The sequence below is a fragment of the Botryllus schlosseri genome, chromosome 4, assembly GCF_051294905.1.
Source record: "Botryllus schlosseri isolate E-star chromosome 4, Bs_hap1, whole genome shotgun sequence".
Taxonomy (NCBI): Eukaryota; Metazoa; Chordata; class Ascidiacea; order Stolidobranchia; family Styelidae; genus Botryllus; species Botryllus schlosseri.
Window position 1 is genome coordinate 5,691,050 of NC_137239.1, and position 21,232 is coordinate 5,712,281.

General features: G+C 38.7%; 1 protein-coding gene and 1 long non-coding RNA gene across 3 annotated transcripts; one reads left to right on the forward strand and one right to left on the reverse strand.

Annotated features, from left to right (window-relative positions):
• Positions 1–339: 339 nt before the first annotated feature.
• Positions 340–21,023, forward strand: LOC145436916 (carbohydrate sulfotransferase 1-like). 2 transcript variants are annotated; one of them, XM_080314107.1, is made up of 5 exons: positions 340–1,172; positions 11,114–11,241; positions 14,779–14,881; positions 16,155–16,269; positions 20,736–21,023. In XM_080314107.1, the coding sequence occupies exons 1-5, from the start codon at positions 349–351 to the stop codon at positions 20,928–20,930; spliced, it is 1,365 nt and encodes a 454-aa protein (XP_080170233.1). In that variant the 5' UTR covers positions 340–348; the 3' UTR covers positions 20,931–21,023. The 2 variants fall into 2 exon arrangements, with proteins under 2 accessions (XP_080170233.1, XP_080170232.1); XM_080314106.1 differs by having other exon boundaries at positions 346–1,172; positions 20,727–21,023.
• LOC145436892 (uncharacterized) lies at positions 3,955–5,069 on the reverse strand. The gene is made up of 2 exons (XR_013914471.1): positions 4,815–5,069; positions 3,955–4,198 (listed from the first exon to the last, which is right to left on the reverse strand). It is a non-coding gene; the product is annotated as an uncharacterized LOC145436892 (long non-coding RNA).
• Positions 21,024–21,232: the final 209 nt, after the last annotated feature.

A 21,232-nucleotide genomic window follows, 5' to 3' on the forward strand; every position in this document is an offset into this window, starting at 1 on the left:
CGATTAGTTGTGGGTCGTAAGTGAAACAAGTTTATACACTTGCGTCACATCTGCAAAACTTAGGGAGAAACTGTAGTTCAATTTCCTGTTAGGTTTATTTGAATTATTCCACGTCAACAAAATTAATAATTATTTGCGATTTTTATCCGCGCTTCTCCGAATTTTCATTCGCACCATTCGTACCACCTTTGTCATTCGCACAAGTGAGTACCATCACGCAGGTAGATAATCACTGCCCTATTGCAGATGTGCATATGTAAACATCCGAACTATAGACTATAAAGCGTTTAGAAAGCGTTTACACTTGCCGATACTGAACAGTATTTTGCACGCTCTATATCCTGAGTGATGATATCTATGAACGGTGTCCTAATACAATGCACACGCAAATATTTTTTCAGGTATTCTTTCTGCTTTAGTCTAAGTCACGTCAGGTTCACAATGTACAGTCGCGGACCGAAATTGGCTATTGCAACGTTGTTGTTCTTGATTGGTATCATTATACTGAATTTTATGAAGCCTAATAGTATCGTCAAATCATGGCACGCGCAGTACCTACCAAATTTCAACAGTGCTGTGATTAGTGAAGAAGAGTGGACGACAAAGAGTGGACAACCAAGCCAACTAATTGATGATGATAGTTTATCGCACGGTCCGAAACGTCAGAAAGTGCTGATCATCTTGACCCAAACTCGATGCGGTAGCAGCTTCACGGGCGAGGTTTTTGCCGCTACCAACAACAACATGTACATATACGAACCTTTATATCCATTCGGATTGAAATGCGATTCCTTCAAGGAGGAAAAATTGAAACTATTGCAAAGAATACTTAGCTGTGACTTCACTAATCTCGTTGAAACATATAGGCACGGATTTAAACAATCGGGTTGGCCGGACGGCGCCTCATGCCGGGGAGACGGATTTTGCTTTACCGGGGCAAGTGTCGGACTGAAAAAAAGCTACCAAAAGACATGCGAAACAATGAAACCGGACAAGAAGAATTGCAGATATCCTATGCGACATGACGTTCTTCAGAATGTATGCGATAATTCGAATATGATCATCACCAAAATAACTAGGGTATGCACAGTAGAAGATTTGGAAGATATTTACCAGCATCTGAAGCAGATGAATAAGGACACTTACGTCCTTCATCTAGTTAGAGACCTCAGGTGCGTACAACACAATGAGTCCACAGAAGCCGATCCGAATCGCCATCAGATAAATCCATCTCTTCTCGAAAACCCAAGAAATTGAGTGATACCTAACGATGACGATTGAATCATTTACGCATCGTCATAGGGCAAGGGGTGTCCAATCTGCGGCTGCAGAAGGAAATTTGTTCGGCGCGACACCGTCGAACGTAATTCAATTAGTATATGTTGACGGCCGTCGACATGCAAATTGAATTTACGAATTGGCTCCCGACTTTTTGAGAGCTTTTAATTAATCTTATAATTTTCTAAGCGACACACGATTCCATGCGTCTTGATTAGTCGATTTAAATTTGGTAGCGCCCTTTGCAATTTGGGCCCACAGTACAAATGCAAACATCAGAGGAAAATGATGCCCACCAATGACTAATGACAAATGGTCCAGCTAATATTGCATCAGCATTCATAACTGGCCCTAGATTACTGAAAACACACCCTTCACCAACTTCATAACCGGCGAATTTGATCACATTTACTAAGAAAATAGGAATATGTGATAGTAAATATTGACACAACTAAGATTAATGACGAAATTTATTCGTGAATCTGAAACAAGTTACGCGCTTGGCGCGACTATAACGAATCCCAGTAGCTACTCTCATATAGTAAGCTGACATAAAAAGTTCGATTTGTCCAGAGTTCATCGGAAATGGACGTAAACAGTTTAACGTGGGTGTGTGGCGTCTAGTTAGTTCAATATGAATACTCCCTATGATGCATCTCTAGGCTACATCAGTGGTTGAAATGTGCCTGTGAATAGCAATAAGGTCGGTCACCCTATCATACGGGACTTCTTTCTCTTGCGATTTGCTTACCCGAGCGTGAATGGCAAAATCGTCGGCAAACCATATCATATAGGTCATCTTCTTCTTGCGATTAGCTTACCCGAGCAGGAAAGGCGAAATTAATAGAATTGCTTGCTGGCTGCGATGGTAGAATGATTTTTCACAGCCAAGAAAGACTTAAGATCGATTTAATCACAGTGATTTGTATATGGGCACCGAAATGGTTCATGGTTGATGTTGATTATTTTTTAGAATTGTGTCATGCCCGGTAGAAGCCGTGCAATCTTAAATTGAAACTCCGACTATTTTTTTTCAAATATAGTCTTTACGGTGGCAAATTCCGACACTTCAATATGACTAAATATCGCGTTCCAGACATGTCTGATAGGAAAGCAATGGTTTTTTAATGCGTATAGATTTTTATAATGGCCTGTGATAAAGTATAGTGATATCGCTAATTAATTAATAATTACTGTCACACTGATTATTTGGAAATGAGTCAACGACATTGAAATAGCCTCGTGAAAACGATTGCAATATAATTTATAAATGTATTACATTTCAAGGCTGAATTCGGGTACCATTAGGAGAAAATAAACTGACACACAGGTAAATTACAGGAAAACATATTTACAAGGTTACTATCAATATCAGAAAGTATCTTTTGTTGCATTCATGAATTCGGAACGTCTTTGTGGCTGTTTCTTGGCAATGCATTATGATATTTGCTAACCACAACTCCTATATACCCCTACAATGCTAATTACCAATAATGAGGCATTATTTTCGGCTTTGACAATAACACTGGTCAAGAGTGGTTTTGGGGTTTCTGGAAGGTACTGATTTCGAATATGGCCTCGTTTTTTTTAATTGGCTCTTGTTTTGGAGATATCCCATGAGGCTATTTTGACCGAAGTCTCCCATTTTCGCTGTAATGGCTGCATATAAAATCGGGTCAGTGGTACTAGAAAGTTGAGAAATTCAATCTACTTGTTATTTTTACAAACATAAGACTCTTTCAGATCAAAATACAGCAACAGCACTATATTTAGGGGTATTATAGATTTATCGTAGTTATAGACTTTCACGGATATCATGTACATAAATAAACTCCATTCATGTATATAAGTATTTACCAAGAATCTAGATACTGAAATAACGTGGCCTTAATTCAATCAGTTTTATGTCAACCACCCATTGTCAATTTGAAAAAATCAGTTGGAATATAATTTTATTAATTTATTTTAAAGCAAAATTGTTTTTTGTTCGATTTCCCCATATAAGCTGATTAGTACAGTTTCCCGAAAGGTTCCAGCAGTGGTCTGCCATGTTCATCTCATCTGCCCTGATATCTTTCTTTTGTTGTTTTTATGTCATGGTGGAACTTCTCCGCTTGATAGTCAAGAAGATGATCACGAAATATATCAAGATGACTAATCATGATATGAACTTTTATGCTTGCGTTTGTTCAAAGTTTTCCATATGCAGATACGAATTTGTGGACCAACTGTCTGTAGTTGGGTTCTTTGTTATCATCTAAACCAGTGGTCGGGAACCTTTCTCGACAGGGCCGTAACAGCACTTCGTCAGCCCCGCCCCCCCAAAAAAACGTTGGTCTTGGGCCCCCCATAGAGTGCACTGTAAAAAATAAAAACCTCGATTTACCGCGAAATGTTTGGAAGCACGGTAGCCAGACATTTCGTGGTAATCTAACATTACCGTTAGTCAATGTAAATTTAACTTACACTCGTCCGGTAATCTCACTTTACACGCCAGACTGTAATGTTACAGTCACCTCCGGTATATCTAATCTACATGTTCTCCTGTACATTTGCGATCGAGACTGTCATTTTACCGCCTACCTACCTACATGCTGTCCCTGTAAATCAGGATTACATACCAGCTTGTAAATTCATGTACATCCAGACCTATCGCAAAGCAACCCGATGCAAAAATATCGCAACATTTTCTTCACATCCCCAAAACGACATTGGAACAAACTGTATATTCATTCATGATATCACGATGAAGTGGTTATCGATGGAAAAATATTGCTGCTGGAGGTCTAATTCTTCTTTAGGAGACATGCATTAACACGAGTGGTCTCGAGAAAACGTGAATTAATTCCACCACCGGCCAAATTCCAATTGTTTCTTTTTCTCGTTCTCATTCCTTCTGTGTTAGTATCTTGCAGTTCCACTAAAAAGAATTCATGCGTAAGTCGCTATATAAAGCAAAGTTCCTAACCTGGACAGTGGACATGACATTATAAAGACTAAGACAAATAGGCTAACAAAAATATAACATGTTTTGAAGTACCGGTACTGGCACATTGTGTGATGACGGCTCCGCCTTTTACATGACATAGCAGAGATTCATTACTTTATCTCTGTATTGAAGCAAAAGGTTCCTAATTTAAGGTGGCATGTGTGGCAAACAAATCCAGCAGTGGATGAAAACATATCTATGCTATGGCCCGAAAATGACATTACTAAGCCAACAGTTTCAACTCCTCCGCAGCGGAGTATGTGGTCACTATATAAGTCGACAAATATCCCAAAATAGAACAGAGAATGCGGCGAATGAAATATATCAATCATGAAATCTAAGTCATCGAGGGCTGGTGTGCAGAGTCAGATATTCACGGTAACAAATACTATGTAGTACTGTATATAATTATTTACATTTGACTTCTGACTGAGAGTTTCATGTACTGTATTTGCAAGTTATGTTGTCACGTGGTGCAAAAGACCATGCTGTTATAGGCACCATAACATGCTTTTATTAATAAATAATAATAATAGTACTGTATTACCTTTTAAGATGCGTATTCCATTCAGCATTCCTAGGAATCTTCAACGATCGTGTCCACTTTCTTCAAGCACAACAAGCTTCGCTCCACCCTTTGCTCAAATCTCACTAATAGGCAATAGCCACTGGCCAGACGACACTCGAACGATTTCGAAATAAATGGTATTCATCCGCTGACACATGACACCAATAATATTTACTGGCCACGTTATAATGTTTGATCTGGATCGTTTTTTTCCATACAGAAACATTTATCATTGCATATTAGGGCGGTTCAAAAATAACCTTTTTTCCTGAATCTTGCTGGCTACTTGATTAAATCGTTAGGTTGCCCCAAAAAACGACGCACACCAAATTTGAATTCATTCCAACCAATATTCGCGGATTTCGTAGAGTTTGAAAATTTTGAATTTGCCTAAAAATGCAAAAAAATTTTTTTTTCAAATTTTCCTTCCAACCTTATGAAATTGTTGCGCTGTCTTCAAAGACGATGGAAAACAAATTTGACTCAATTCGAAGCAGTAGAAGTGGAGTTATTGCAGTTTTTCTTTGATAATTCTGGGATTATCCTTGATTGGTGGATCATCCCAGAATTATCATCAAAAAACTTGAATAACTTCCCTTCTGCAGCTTGGAATTGAGTCAAATTTGTTTTCCATCGTCTTTGAAGACAGCGCAACAATTTCATAAGGTTGGAAGGAAAATTTGAAAAAAAATTTTTTTTGTATTTTTAGGCAAATTCAAAATTTTCAAACTCTACGAAATCCGCGAATATTGGTTGGAATGAATTCAAATTTGGTGTGCGTCGTTTTTTAAGGCAACCTAACGATTTAATCAAGTAACCAGCAAGATTCAGGAAAAAAGGTTATTTTTGAACCGCCCTATTGCATATAGTCCCTTTTGTCATGTAATTTCGTATAAATTGATATATATTCCATGTGTTGTTCACTACTTACTGTACTTACCTAACCAGACGCTGCTTGTGATGTCACAGTTGTGCATTGGTTGTTTACTACGAATCTCAGAAAAAGCAGTCACCTAATGTAACCTGTTACAGGTCGCCTTGTCCGCCATTAACACATGGTCAACTGAGCATGCGGTGCAGATATTTCTAGTTTCCCCGAGCAATATTATACATCCTGAACTAATTTTCAAACTTATCAGCCTTATCCGTGACAACGAATGTAACCAGCGAGACTGGCCGTACAGCCATTGCCTTATAATATAATATGGCTACGGTGTACCACATTAGCTACGATTGTCAGTTATTTCTTGTACCCTACTAAGCTTAAATTGATACTAGGGCTAACAATTTCGGTATGACAGACCCCAGTCTCGCAAATGAGGTTCAATCAGGTCAAATCACCTCTAGAATGATATATCAGTAACATTCAGTTCTACGTATACATTGGCTGCAGCGATTTTGAAGCTAATCAATTTTGCCAATAGCCCGGTAAACTGCAGTAACGAGTAACTGTCAGTAATTTTGCGAAGAAATTCTGGTAACTTACTTTACAGCTATATTAAGGTAATATTACATATCAAAATGTAAAATGACAAGCTACGCACAGTAATTGGCTGTGACCGGTAATTCGTGGTAAAATTTACAGAGATTTCCCAGTAAATCTACCAGATTTTTTACAGTGTGATAAACCGGACTTCTGGGGGGCTTCTCCCCAGACCCCCCTCAGCTTATACGTTGTTTACCGCTACTTATCATATATATTTGGATTCTGTTTAATTAGCTAATTTCGCTGGACTAATCGCGCGAAGCGCGAAAATTTTTATAATTCATGATTGAATCGGTCAATATCATCGGGAATTGCTTATATATAGCTATCAATTTTTATTCTTTCTCTGCTCACGTAATCAGATTTACCGGTAGAGCGGAGTGAGGTGAGTAAAAAGTTAGGACCACTCAACAATAATTAGATATATTCGGGCGAAAAGCTAGGGTCTTGGGCTCCGATAGGGTCATAAACCGACGCTCCCCCCATCACGTTGTTTGCTTTTACCGCGAAATTAGTTGTACTATTTAGTGAGCACGCGCCAAGCGCGAAAATTGTCAATAATTCATAATAAAATCGGTCAATAAGATCGGGAATTGCATATATATTGCTAGCAATTTCTTGTCCTCTCTGCTCGCGTTATCAGATTTACCAGTAGAGCTGAGTGAAGTCTCTTGGAAACTGCAGGGCCGGTAAATAATAGGCTAATTAAACATCTTCATGCGGATGGACCCGTTGGTATGAATTCGTTACATGATGTTATTTCGTGACCTCCGCTATATCAAAAAATATATATAATAGCATAAATGTACTAAACTAAAAGACGCACACGATTTCAAATTGGTATTTCTTCACTGGCGTATAATATTTCCCTGCGGGATGGTATTTATCTTGTGAGGTTCAGATTGCTATGACAGGAACATTCGGCTTCTGTCATTTAGGCGCCCATGGACAATTAAACCTATACGTATCAGCATAAGCGCAGTTCTTTTCGGCCAAGGTTTTCTCGCTGCCGATCATTCTGGCACATTTCTTGGAGTCGCATGTTACATGGCCTAAAACTTTATAGCCTATCTTGGTGCGTCGTGGCGCGGTAATGGCCAATGTCGATATGCCCATTTCTATAAATCTAGCGTATTTTTTCTTGAGTGAAGAGTACCCAATAATCAAGATATTTGACAACTTGATATCGCGCAAAGCGCGAAAAAAAATTGAAAAAGCTGCCTAAATCTTCAAAAAATACTTTATAATTTATGCTAATTCACGAAATAATCTTGGGCCCCTCAATTGGGCGGTTTGGGGTGCGGCAGTTATGGTCCTGTTTCTCGACCAAAGAGCCATATTGGCCCAATATTTTGAAATTGTAACTCCGAAAGAGCCATACATGCCAGTCAACTGTTACGTCACAATTGAACATCCTTGGCGTATTGGTACTTGGTAGTAGGGCTGGGCAAAATCGAGTACCCGAGTGATTCGATTCTGAATCAAGTAATGTGCTTCGAGTCAAGTCGAGTATTCGAGTATCATTCATTTATGTCATCACAACAGAATGTACTAAGTTCAAATATGTACCTTTTATGCCACCACGACGAATACAATGCCTGGTATCTGTCACATTAAATATACTTCCATTGCGTTGCACTTCCTGACAATGTTGTGGCATGATCATGACTTCGGAATTGTGGTACTTGCAGTAACGTTCGTAGGTTTTTTGTACTATGTCTCGTATGCCGCGACGCGGCCAATCAAGGTTTCAAGGGTTCCTCAGTGGAAAATAGTATCGAAACCATAATTCTCATTAGTAAATTAACTTTCAGTTGCGAGGATCGTATATTTTCAGTACTCGAAAAAAATCATATTTTACCACTCGACTCGAATCATTAAAATTATTGCTCGATTCAGATTCGAGTACTCAAAGCATTGTGCCCAACCCTAATTGGTAGCACTAATATATGGGATTCGTAGTGTGCGCTATATTTTTCTGCCCATATGGGTAGGTGGAGCCAAACATGGTCACTAGCAGTACACACCCACCGTGTGACAGCGACGTCGGGTTAGGGGAGGCAAGTCAGGCAGTTCTCTAGATGTCGTTGGGGATGAGTGAAGGAAAATCGTGAACCCTTCAATGGTTATTGATATCTTCTATCGATGTTTATTAATGACTAGTTCTTAAACATTTTTATTACCAAATTCACGGAATGTTCATATTTATTGTTCGAAAATAAAGCACGAAAGGAGACGCAATGCTCAGATGAGGCACAGACGGGCCAAGCCTCACCTGTGACAGCGCATCACCTCGTGAATAGCTTAGAATTTATAATCACTGATATTAATCACATGCATTTGTCGCGCTGATTCTGAAAATCTTAAGTATTGATCGCCTTCTAAATATACATGCCGCCTCGTAACGTTGCGTTACGTTACACACATACATTTTTACGGCGTTGGTAGAAAGTTACTAACCATTCAAGAAAACAGATAGCGTTGCTTTTAATTTGAATTTGTAATTGCCAATGTCTCTTCCAAGCCAGTTTATTTATCGGTGTAGATCAGGAAGGCAATGTTTATTTCGAGATTGCATTGTCCTACAAGCGTCGCCATCTCTGCTATACTCTTTCGCCAATCAAGGTATCGTGCAATCCGCGATTTCTTGGCGCGCGATGGTGGGTAGATCGAATTTGCGAGTGGTGTTAGTCGCTGGCGCGACAGAAACTTATATTTGGGGAGTTTGAAAAGCGGGCAGTCCTTCCCCTAACCGTGGATACCCCACTGCCTAAACATCTCAAACACATGTTCATGCTGTACGAGAATAATTATCCTCGCCGTCATGAAAATATACTGTCAAGTTGCGGCAATATTGATAAATTAGGTGCAAAATATAAATTTCTCAAAGAACCATATCTTATACCCAAAGGAGCCATATATGGCTCGCGAGCCATAGGTTCCCGACCACTGATCTAAACAGTTTTATTCATTTCATCTTGTGAGTAATCCCATGCAGTGAACTCCTTTCTAATATGAAATTGGAATCTTTCATCCTAACAAATTTGAATAAAATATTCATATTTATTCCCGAGGCTTTTCGGCTGACCCTCGTCAGGGGAAATCGTCAGCAATATTGCAAAAATTCGAATAACTATGTTCAACAGCAATATACATCGCTAATTATGACGTCACACAGAAAATATACAAGGTTAGGATAACGAGAGAACTGAAGCGTAGGAATGGAATAGCGAAGCAAAACAAGTTAATTCGCGATTTTCAAATGATACAGAAATTCTTTCTGTTGGCATAAACTAGGTTTACTCATAGTGATGATGGTGGACTCAAGACCAGACAAATCAAATAAATTGCGACCCTTAGCCAATATAGAGAGCATGTCCTCGTGATAGTTAGCAGCACATGTATGATTTTCTAGTAAATGCTTGCCGATAGAAGATTTTTGACCCATGGCCTGGTTATGCTCGAGAACAAGCTGATTGTTATGCTGCGATTTCGAGATATAAGTTCTCTCGTTTTCCTAACTTTGTAGATTTTCTGTGTGGCGTCATAATTAGCGATGCATATTGTTGTTGAACATAGTTATTCGAATTCTCGCAATATTGCTGACGATTTCCCTGACAAGGATCAGCCGAAAAGCTTCGGGAATAAATCTGAATATTTTATTCAAATGTGTTATGATGTTCTGTACTCCTAAGCGTCTCTTTGTGAATCTTTCATCCGTAGTCAAATCTGAAATCTATCAGAGACATCAAATTTTAGCTTCTCGTTTGATAGGTAGGCCTATACTAGGTATACCCACTTTGTTGACTCATCGGCAAATTATCCATTTACAAGCAAAAAGAAATGAGACACATATGAGTATTGTAGTTAAGCTTTTCAAGGACAAATTTCATAGCTTTATACTCCTCTTTAATCTAGGTATAATGAACAACTGATACATGAGAATGTGTATTTCAGTTGTGCAAAAGTACAACTGTTAGGCTTGACAAACTGCTTTTTGACAAACGCATATTTCGCATCAGGTTATGTTAATGTTGATGCAATGACTGAAAACAACATGAGGGTTCTTCATATTCAATTATCCACTTATGCGCAGTATAATTTTTTTTAACTACGATTTTCTTCCTACCAAGTGAAATATTCAAGGGTAAATTCAGTAATTTCGGGCTCTTTAGGGGTATAAAAATCTTCCGAACGGTAGTTAATCCGGCAAAACTAATGTGATATTCCCAATCAGCAACCTCGAAAACCTCAGAAACAGCCCTCAGATATTCTGCAAAAATAAAATAGATTTTTCATTTTACTGACCAGTGTAATGGACGTAAGGGACAATTATTATAGTGCTTATTCAAAAATTGATAGGACGCTAAGATCCTAAAGGACGTAAAGACAGGTAAAAGCTGATTGAAATGATGCCGCTATTCTTCAACTTGAAAATTTGACATTGTAGCTTCTTTGCTCCATGGACCGTGACCACTTGGTAGACTGGCATTACATTATTGGAGCAAGGATACTGGCGAATAGACATTGCTGGTTATTTAAACTTGTTGACATCACCTTCACGTTTGATTTTAGCGCAACCTACTATAAACATCTAACGAATATTTCGGTGTTTAATAGTTTGTTATTTCGGGTGGTTAATTGGGTTAATGGCCCAGAATAGCATTCTGCCTCACGCTCAAGTAATCTGGTGTCGCAACTATCCAAACATCATTGTACGTTTCCTTGTTTACCTCAAGATATCACCGGAATATATCCTATATATATATATATATATATATATATATTACAGGTCAATTGCGTCATCCCGTCTCAAGCTTGAGGGTAAATCGAAGATACAGCAAGTCAAAGGAGAGATCAGCGAGAGCTATTGCCCTCGTCAAAAGGCCAATATCGAATATCTGCGGAATGTTTCCGAAGGTAGACAGGAGTAGAGTATGCTATATGAGTATTGATTCAAGTCAAAATGTTTAAAACTTCATCAAACCAATTGTATGGGTCGTACTTTAAGGTCATTGATTACATTTACAATGAATCAATTCATCAATTCAAATCGGCTTCGCCGGAGCATCCACCGTGATGTGGTTAGTAAAAATCCTCTTACTAATTTGGATTGTAAATTGTAATCAACGTGTATTCATAGAGTTCGTCGAAATTATGGTGAACTTGTGGAATCTCATAAATCAATCGGTATCGGTGAAACGATTGTTAAATCTCTGTAGCTGTTGACCAGTAGTTCTCAACCTTTTCGTCTTTGCGGACCACTTTTAGACCGCCACGGATCCCGCCGACCCCCACAAGCTTTACTTCAAATATAGCCAAATTATCGTGCAACCGTCATCTGCCTGGTGCAAACATTAACTGTACGCTAGTGACAACGGCGAAACTGTATTTTCTTGAAAATAGCATCATGCTTTATGTCAAGAGTCGGTAGAATTATATTATTTCAAAGCAAATTCTGTAGCTGCATTTATTGAAATGCGTGGTCCTGGCTTGAAAGTCCACGCCTTTGATTTGATATGAACGAATGCCGAAAATCTATTTCCCAAAAGATTGGCGATCGCGAATCTACTATAAACGCGTAACGCTTCCGACGATACCTTTGTGAATATTCGCAGCATATATGGCATCAATATTGAAGAAGAGATTTTCAAAAATCTAGAATAGCGGTTATGTATATCACAGAGGAAAATATATTTCGTGGCAAGGTCTCAATCATTTTGCTGAGACGGATTAGGAATTTTTATTCTGTAATTTGTATTCGAACCTACTGTTCACAATTTTAAGGGTATCAACAGCTTCAAATTCAAAATGTTTCGCAAACATTTCCAAGTCACCCTAACTGATCTTTTGGTACTCTTACTCGTCTTCCCACAAACGCCAACAAAACATCTCTAAGCGCAGCAATATGTTAGTGCCACTTAGCTATTGGCTATTAAAACGAGTTTACAGAGTGGGATATATTTCATATCGGACCCCGTTCTGTTGATGTGAGTCTCCTGAAGTTTTTGCACTCATGAAGCGAAACTGCCTCACGATTTCCCTAATACTAGGTTATAAATGATTTTGCAAATTCAGAGCTTTCGTGGTACCCCTGAATATGCTTCGCGGACCCCGGGTGAGAGCCACTGCTTTAAATTGATAACAGGCGGATCGCCGGAGGACGCCCCTTTGTCCTCTTTTTTGGGATATTGTCCTCTTTTTTGAAAGTTTTTGGTCAAATTTACGGCCAAATTCGACCAAGATGACGCACATCAGCACGGAAGTACGCTCCATCGGGTATTTCTAGATCATAGTCGGAAAGTTGACCTTTTTTAATAATCAACCACCTGATAATGTGAAAGGAAAACTGTATTTGAGGCACTGAGCGAGAAAGTTGACTTTTTTTCCATTTAGACAACCGACCACGAAGTGGGAAAAATTTACCATTTTTTAAGGCTTTTCCTCCGGTTTTGCAAGTCTGGAAATTCTGAAAAAGTGTCCTCTTTTCAGATTTCCAAAATATGGTAACCCTATCATACGTCCTCATTTAGGACGCCTAGATGTCCTCCTTTTTGAGATTTAGGTATTTTTTGAGAATTTGGGGTAAATATAGGGCAAAATTCGACTGAGAGACAGTAAATCACCAATCGAGTAACGCCCCGACGGCTATTTCGGGGGTTGAGCCGGAAAGGTCACTATTTTTTAGTCAACCGACCACAAACTTGGAAAAGTTTAACATTTCTTCAAGATTTTCCTCCAACATCATAAGTTTGAAAATTTTGAAAAAGTGTTCTCCTTTCCCGATTCCAAAATATGGTAACCCTATAATAAATAGTTTTATTGGCTTGATTGAGGACAATTTTCTGATTGCGCGTTTACAATTATTTCCTCTGCGGTTTTTTCTTTACATCAGTAAACCAAAGATTGTCTGGTAAAGTTAAGATATTTTACATGCAAATAGCTTCCTGACTCATAAGCCACCAGCATCCGAAAATCAGTTATTATATGCAAGCATGAGGCACCAGAGTAAACAGACAAGACTGGCAAGTGTTATGAACCACAAAGTACACCATCCGCATCCCGGTTACCCAAGTAGTAATATCCAAGATGAAATTCGAGCAGTTGGACCATAGTTGGATAAATACTGGCTCGGTATTAGCGAATAGAATACAGAATTTGAGAAATCTCTTTGTTCGTGGTATTAATGTTGTTTGTCGACTTCAATAGCCATTGGACATTTTCATCGGGTCGATATTGTTAATTTTCGATTCCGTAACAGCAGACTTGTAGAACGACCCACTTCTGGGCTTTTGTAAGACACCTCTTACGCGGACGATATGACGAGGATAAGCAAAGATAAGCCTCCAACACTGAAGTAGGAATTCTGGATTCGACCTCGGTCACACTCGAGCCCACGACGTATTTGTCATGTAACTGTGGACTATACCACTACACTATCTCGCCACCTGGAGAGGGGAAGCAATTGTTGCTATGGAGAGCTCCGCTTGCCTCGGAAGTGTCATGGACTAAATGCTCAGCCCTAGATTACCCAGCAGGCCAGCACATTTCTGACCCAATTTGAGATTTTATTACGAAATACTTCCCCGTAAACAATCCTTCAAGACAGCAAATTTCGAGCACGCCCATTGCTCATGTTGCTCATAGGACACATTATAACCATCTGAGGGCAGTCTTGGGTTTTCAGTCTATTCACCATTCGGATCAAATCACTGACACCAAATTGCGAAAAGTTGAAAAAAAATTAGCACTTGGCTAATATTTATCTGGGAAATGGAACAGAACAATAGTTATTCACAGAGGCGAGAACGCCACAGCAAACAGGTGTATGCAAGTCCCAATTGGAATGGGGAGTTACTAATAATTTACCTAATTCCAGCGTCTGCGTTTACATTTACATCTTTTGTATTCGTCTCAACGCATACGCAGGACCAGCGCCGCCTTACGACTAGAGAAAATGGAGCTTATACTTCAAATAACCCAATCATTGCTATTGTAAATATTATGTTGATCAGTAGCTGATCGACATCATGGCTAAACTGTGCGCTGAAGTTTTATTGGAGGTGCAGTTCCTTCACAATTTAATGGCTTATACATCGGATTGTTTGTTTGTTTGCGGTATTAATGGTGTTGGTCAACTACAATGTTCATTTACACCAGGTCATTTTCTTCATGTTTATTCCGTAACTGCCGAATTGTAGCACGGCCAACTTCTAGGCTTTTTACGACATCGCTTACGCGAATGATATGGCGAAGAGGAGCCTAGACCTTACATCGGATTGATAACCTAAATGTATGATTTAATTACGTTGGAATAAAAAATATTTTAATTTTTATTTAGCTGCTGATGTTATAGTCGCGATTACCTATGTTTAATATTTCATATATCGGGGTATGTACATAAGATCTATACAATCACTGCATGAGGAATACTGTTTTAAAATATTTCATTTACAGGTGGGACAAAAAAATCGTCTATCATTGAAGACAGAAGATACATGAGACTGCGATACGAGGATATAGCGACCAATGCAATCGAAAAGGCCAGGGAAGTTTTCGAGTGAGTTTCCACGAATATTACTTGCCTGTACAAATATTCAAGGATGTTAGAGCCAACGACTTTGAGACCCATAGACTACCTCTTCAGGGTCATGAATTCGAATCATCTTCATGGATATCGATGATCTCCCCTGGAACGTAACCCGAGTTTTAACGTTGGAGTTTCTCGAGATGTATTTCAGCCCGGGATACCTGTACATTAAAATATAGCTTTTGAGCTGCATTAGAAAGAAACTAGAACTAATTTCCTAGGGAATCTTTATAATCTGGACTGTTTCAAAGCCCTCCCCTATCATCACTCTAAGAAAGAAATACGAACAAGGAGTAATAGCCGCGACTAATTACTTAGTACTAATGTTGATTACTGCAGTCGCTTGCCTGCCATTAATATGCAATTTGAACGAAGCGCGTGTAAATAAATGATGGATGAGTGAAATGAGTGAATTGATAACTTTCGTGTAGCTGGATCACGGTGACTTTCAACGATAATTGCTGCTAACTTTGTCACGCTTCATCTTCAATATGAGAACACATCATATTGAGATACGTTTGATCTTTCAACATTTACCAATGCATGTTACTGTAGAAATATCAAGAGTAAATCAGTTCATTAGCTATAGAGGTTGCTGTAGCTTATAGACTTTAAGTAAAACTCAATCTGCAATTACTTATTCTAAATTCCTAATGTACCAATCACCCTTACAGTTAAAGTAAAGTCCTATAAAACTATACTTCAGATTGCCTACGATGGTAGCTTTCGATACATCGATAGCTCTTATCACTTTCGCACTTATTGAATATAGGTATATAGGTATATCAAACTAAGTGTGTCGGAATTGATTATAAGTTTCTGATTATTGCTCACGTACAAAATTACGAATCCATCAAGAGTATGTAGTTGCAGAAACGGCGAGAATACTTATTGCCATTCATGGGTACATAAAGTACTATGAAAATTTGACCGAATAAATTCATATGATCTATATAGTGTTGAATGTCATATCAAGGAGTTCGTGTACCATCTAAAAATAGTACATTGAACGCTCTCTCATTCCAAATTTCATGCTGGTGACGTCATATTTTGTGATACGATTGTTGATATACAATGCTCTTTCCGAGTCTCTACTAGTTGCTGACGATTACCCCTGACGAGTGTCAGCCGAAAATATTCGGCTTCATTTCAATATGAATATACTATTCAATTGTATATTGAAGTTCTGTACCTCCAACAAGCTCTTCAAATGTCATATCTAATGCTTATATTGTGTATTTAGATTTATGAACTTGACTTTACCGCCTGAAGTGGCTTCCAACGTGCTGAACCATCTTCAGCCAAACGTTACTATGCTGACAGAGAGGGTTAAAAAAGGTGGAAAAGATGGCCGACAGGTATAGTTATATGTTTGTACTGTGATGACGATATCTGTACACATTATTAGACCTCATAGTTTGTATCCACAATATCGTGATCAAAAGTATATTGATGGGCCAGCAATATTTGATTTTGGAATTGTAGTTACGGACGCCTACACAGAGAAAGTTAGCTTCGGGTCAGTAACCATGGTGGAATATTCTATTATGATCTTACTACAAATTGAGTGTCGCAATAAAATTAAAGTGTCCCTAATTGACATTATTAAACCGCTCCAGCCGGAAGGAACAATTTCCTAAGCTGCACTAAATTATTCGTGCTGGTTGCATCAAGCATACCTCATTCTACTAGAGCAGTGGTTCTCAACCGGGGGTCCGCGAAACCTCTAAAGTTGTATAAAATGATTGATAACCCAGTTTGTATTCTTTTTAATCAGAAAAAACATGACACAGTTTCGCTTCACAAGTGCTAAAACATTACGACTCACATCATTAAAATGGTCGTCTGAGTTGAAATATCCGACCGTGCAAACTCATTTTAATTGTCAAATTGCCAATATAGCCTGCCAACGCCAACATATTATTGCTTAGAGTTTTTTTATTGGAGTTTGTGGCAAATTTCGATGTTGCAGATAGCAAGGTCAAACAGGGTGACTTCGAAATGTTTGCAAAACATTTTGGATTTGGGGTTGTCAGTCTCAGAAAATTACTAAACAATCATTTGAAAGAAAATTGTTTTCCTAATCTGTCCCAATGAAGAATTGAAAACTCGACATGAAATCCATTTTATCCTGTGATATAACCACTAAATAACTTCAGGATGAGATGATGAGAAATGACTGGGCCGGGCGTGATATGATCATTAAAACTTACACCAAAAGCTGTCGTCCAAAGCGTTTCGCACTAAAAGTACATTTGCCACTACCTATAGATATGTCTTTGTGAAAATTGATTTTCGGCACTCGTTCATATCACATCGAAGACGCATATTTCCTAAACAATAAATCCAGCTGTAAAATTCGCGTCAAAATAATATAAGTCTGCCCAATTTTTACATATAGTGTGGTGTTATTTTCAAGATAAGTCATTTTATCGCTGTTCATCACTAGCCTACAATTATATGAGCTAATTAAGCTAATTTTGAACGAATACTTGAGGGGGTCCGCGTTGTCCATTACGGTCCAAAAGAGGTCAGCGAATACAAAAAGGTTGAGAACCACTGTGGTAGACTTTTGTTCTGTGATTTCCTGAATATTTGAGGTTCTACGAAGGCTTGTAGATTAGCGAGGGCAGAGCTGAACATTCTACGGCCCGCGGGATAAATACGGACTATACGTGGAAAGTGCGGAGAAAATTTTGAAGAATAATAAAACCTGTCCCAAAAGACCCCATTTCATGTTGATTTACGAAATAATTTGGATTCGCCTTCGAGCTCCTGATATTTTGAAAGATTTTGTTCCACTTTTTGCAAGAAACATGATTATAATAATGCACATCAAATCATTTAGCGTGATGCCATGAAAAATCATCTTGCGTGCCACTTTTAGCAGGCGTGTCAGGGGTAGCCGATACCTTGCGTAGTCTTTATTCATAATAAAGTCGATATATATAACATGGGTAATTTAAGTCGAGATTGTGACATAAGCACGCAGTCATTCGGCTGCGGCTCAGAGAAGACGAATTCGGAATACCTGCCAGTGAAATTACCAAAACATCAGGACGATATTACCAACCTTCGCACCGCTCGGGATAGTGGCTGGTAACATGCCATATATTTTGGTGTCGTAATAGAAGTACGTGTCTGTCTATGGGTTGGTGGGATTAAAAAGAGTTAACAATGTTTCTTGTTTAATATTGTTATGAATAACTACGTGGGATAAATATTACGTTGATTCTAAATTACTAATTGCCTGTAATAGTAACACATCCACTCAGAAGCTTGTGTTAACCACGTAATTCATTGCTTTCAATTTCAATTCAATTTCCTAAAATTTATAAATTATTAGAAATTAATTTACCGCCGAATATAGCAGTGTTGGGATGACTCGAGTCACCTTGCTAAAATGACTGGACTTGACCTGACTCGGCGTATCAGAAATGTGGATTGACTCGTGACTCGGAGCAAAATTAACGAGTCCATTTCAATTCATCAAGTAATCGCTGTCGATGAAAATCACCTTATCTTGCATATGTTCGTATTGTTTGCGCAACGCTAATGTAACTCGTGAGAGCGACCAATCACTCAATGGTCGTGTGTTTTACTGAGACTTCATTGTTCTCTCACAAATATATTGACCGCAAACGTAGTGATCGAAGCTTACAGCCTACGTTGTTATAAAACTCTAGTATAGTATAGTAAAGTAATGTAATAGCAAAATGTCAATTTCTGTTCTGTGTTCTCAACTTAACCAAACCCTTTGTACTCTATTTTGGCTGGTAACTATAAACTGAGGCTGTGCAATTGCTTACGTAGTCTAGCAGCTCTACTTATATGTGAGCGATACCGCGCCTTACTTGTGTCTATATTTAGCTCTATAACCGTTTATCGGTTCAAAATCAACGACCAATCAATCCGTATTTCAGACAGCTAGCAAAATGCAATGACGTAATCATGCCTCATACCTCGAAAAGACAATTTGACTTGAATTGTGACAAGACAATTTGACTTGACTTGACTTGACTCGACTTGACTCGAGTCACCTCCAATAATTGAGTGACTTGACTTGACTCGAGTCACCTTCGAAAATCAATTGACTTGACTCGAGTCAAAATGTGAAAGGACCCGTGACTCGAAGGTAGTTACTTGATCCCAGCACTGGAATATAGTGCAAACTATTGACTTAGCTCGCCACCGTATTTCCTGATTGACATTAAAGGTTAAGAGCCGTACACAATTGGATTTCATTCTCCCATAGCATAGGCTTACAATGCGTCCTCTTTTAAGAGGATTTGTCCTCTTTTTTGACTTTTTTGAAAGTGTCCTCGGAGGACGCCCTTTTGTCCTCATTTTTGAGATTTTGTCCTCTTTTTTGAGAATTTAGGTCAGATTTAGAGCAAATTGCTAGTGATATGCCGCAAATTAGCACAGAAGTGAAGCTCCGGTGGGTATTTCGGAGTGGAAAACGGTGATTTTAGCTCTGACCGAAAAGATGACCTCCTTTTTTTTTTAGTCATCCACCTGGCAATGTAGACAGAAAAACGGTATTTTGAGTTCTGCGCGGAAAAGATTACCTTTTTTTTTTTTTTTTTAGTCAACCGATCACAAAGTGGGAAAAATTCACCGGTTTTTGGGATTTCTACTCCAGATTTGCAAGTTGCAAATTACTGAAAAAGTGTCCTCTTTTTAGATTTCCAAAATATGATAAGCCTACCATAGTACACACAACAATTTTTATTTCATCGAAAATATCAGATACTGAATCGACATTGCAAAGGATCGGGTTTTTGAAACAAGAGATATTCCGACCCCAAAAAGCCACCCGCCGGCTGCGCCACTGTTAGAAGTGATGGATCTCAGTGGGAAATGGCTGCACAAACATCATTCAACAGAATACCGGCATCTCAATTCGCCCAAAACCACTACACATGTTTTCTAGTTGTTCGGCAACTAATATTTATTTTCAAATGTGCAATTAGAACCACTGAAAATTTAAAATCTGCACCTAGAACCATTCAATTTGCAAAATCCGCAACTAGAACTAGAACTAATCAAAAAACCGTTAGTCAGTTGACCATCAACTGACTAAATATTTAGTTTGTACACGTCTGACGCGAACCTCTGATTATTATAAAATGTTTGCGTACCGATCTCGAACGTAAACAAAACGTTCTCACCATCCTGGAACACGAACGACCTTACTTAGTTCTTACAGATACTGTGGATTATCCCCTAGTAAAAAGGAGCCACACGGTGATTATCATACTGTTCAAGCATTGATCCTATCGGACGATGGTTGCATCATCGAAAAGTGATTTTCAAAGTATAAAACCAATCCTATACCGATGCAATAATTAGTGCACACCAAAAGATCCCTGCTAGGGGTTCACGGAGAACTTTTGTTTCCGAGGTGTTCATTGAAAATAAAATAATGCGAATAAAAATATTCAATCAATTTCGTGTGCGATTCACAATATATGCGTGCCGCACTCCGTGTCAATGTGTCACTACAGTTATCAATAATATTCGGTAAAGTTATGTTCCTCCTACTTTTCAAAAACTCTTCAACCTCTTCATTAGTGTACTGATTGCAAATAGTAGACACAAGTGCTGAGATGTATGTCTCATCATGACGGTTCGGCACTATGGCTGTCGAGAATGGGTATGTATGCGTCCGTGAGATAAGCAATGTTTATAGCTGGGAATAGGATTGACTATATAATCTGGTGGGAACCACTGTTCCTGACAATTCCAGCTCTATAAATTTAAAGACTCATTCTCTGCTGCACAGCATAATAAATCAAATGATTCTTTTGAGGCCTCGCAGGTGCTCAAAAGATTCGACAGTGCGTTCGGAACAGTTCGCGACCCGTTCAAAGTCGTCGAACAATGGAGGAACCTTCTACCATTTGATATAGTGAAGAGCATCCAGGAAGAATGCGGAGATGTGATGAAAATATTGGGATATAAACTATTTGAAGGCGAAGAAAATATGAAGGAACTTTCAGTCGTGTCATACTAAATGGGAGATGTCGACTGTAGGGTATTTGAATTCATGCCATCTGTACTTCTGATCGAGCAAGTTGGATCAAAACAAATACTTGAGATGTCGCTCTGATGCGATTCGCGCATATGTTGTGAACACGAGTGCAACAGTGGAAGCCCTTACTCAACCCTCAGCCCCATGACTCAATCAACGATTTTATTATATTGTCATATTTATAACCAAGAACTCGAATTTTCCGGCTGACACTCGTCAGGGTTAATTTTCAGCAACTAATATAGAATTGGAAATAAGATTGCATATCAACAATCGTATCACAG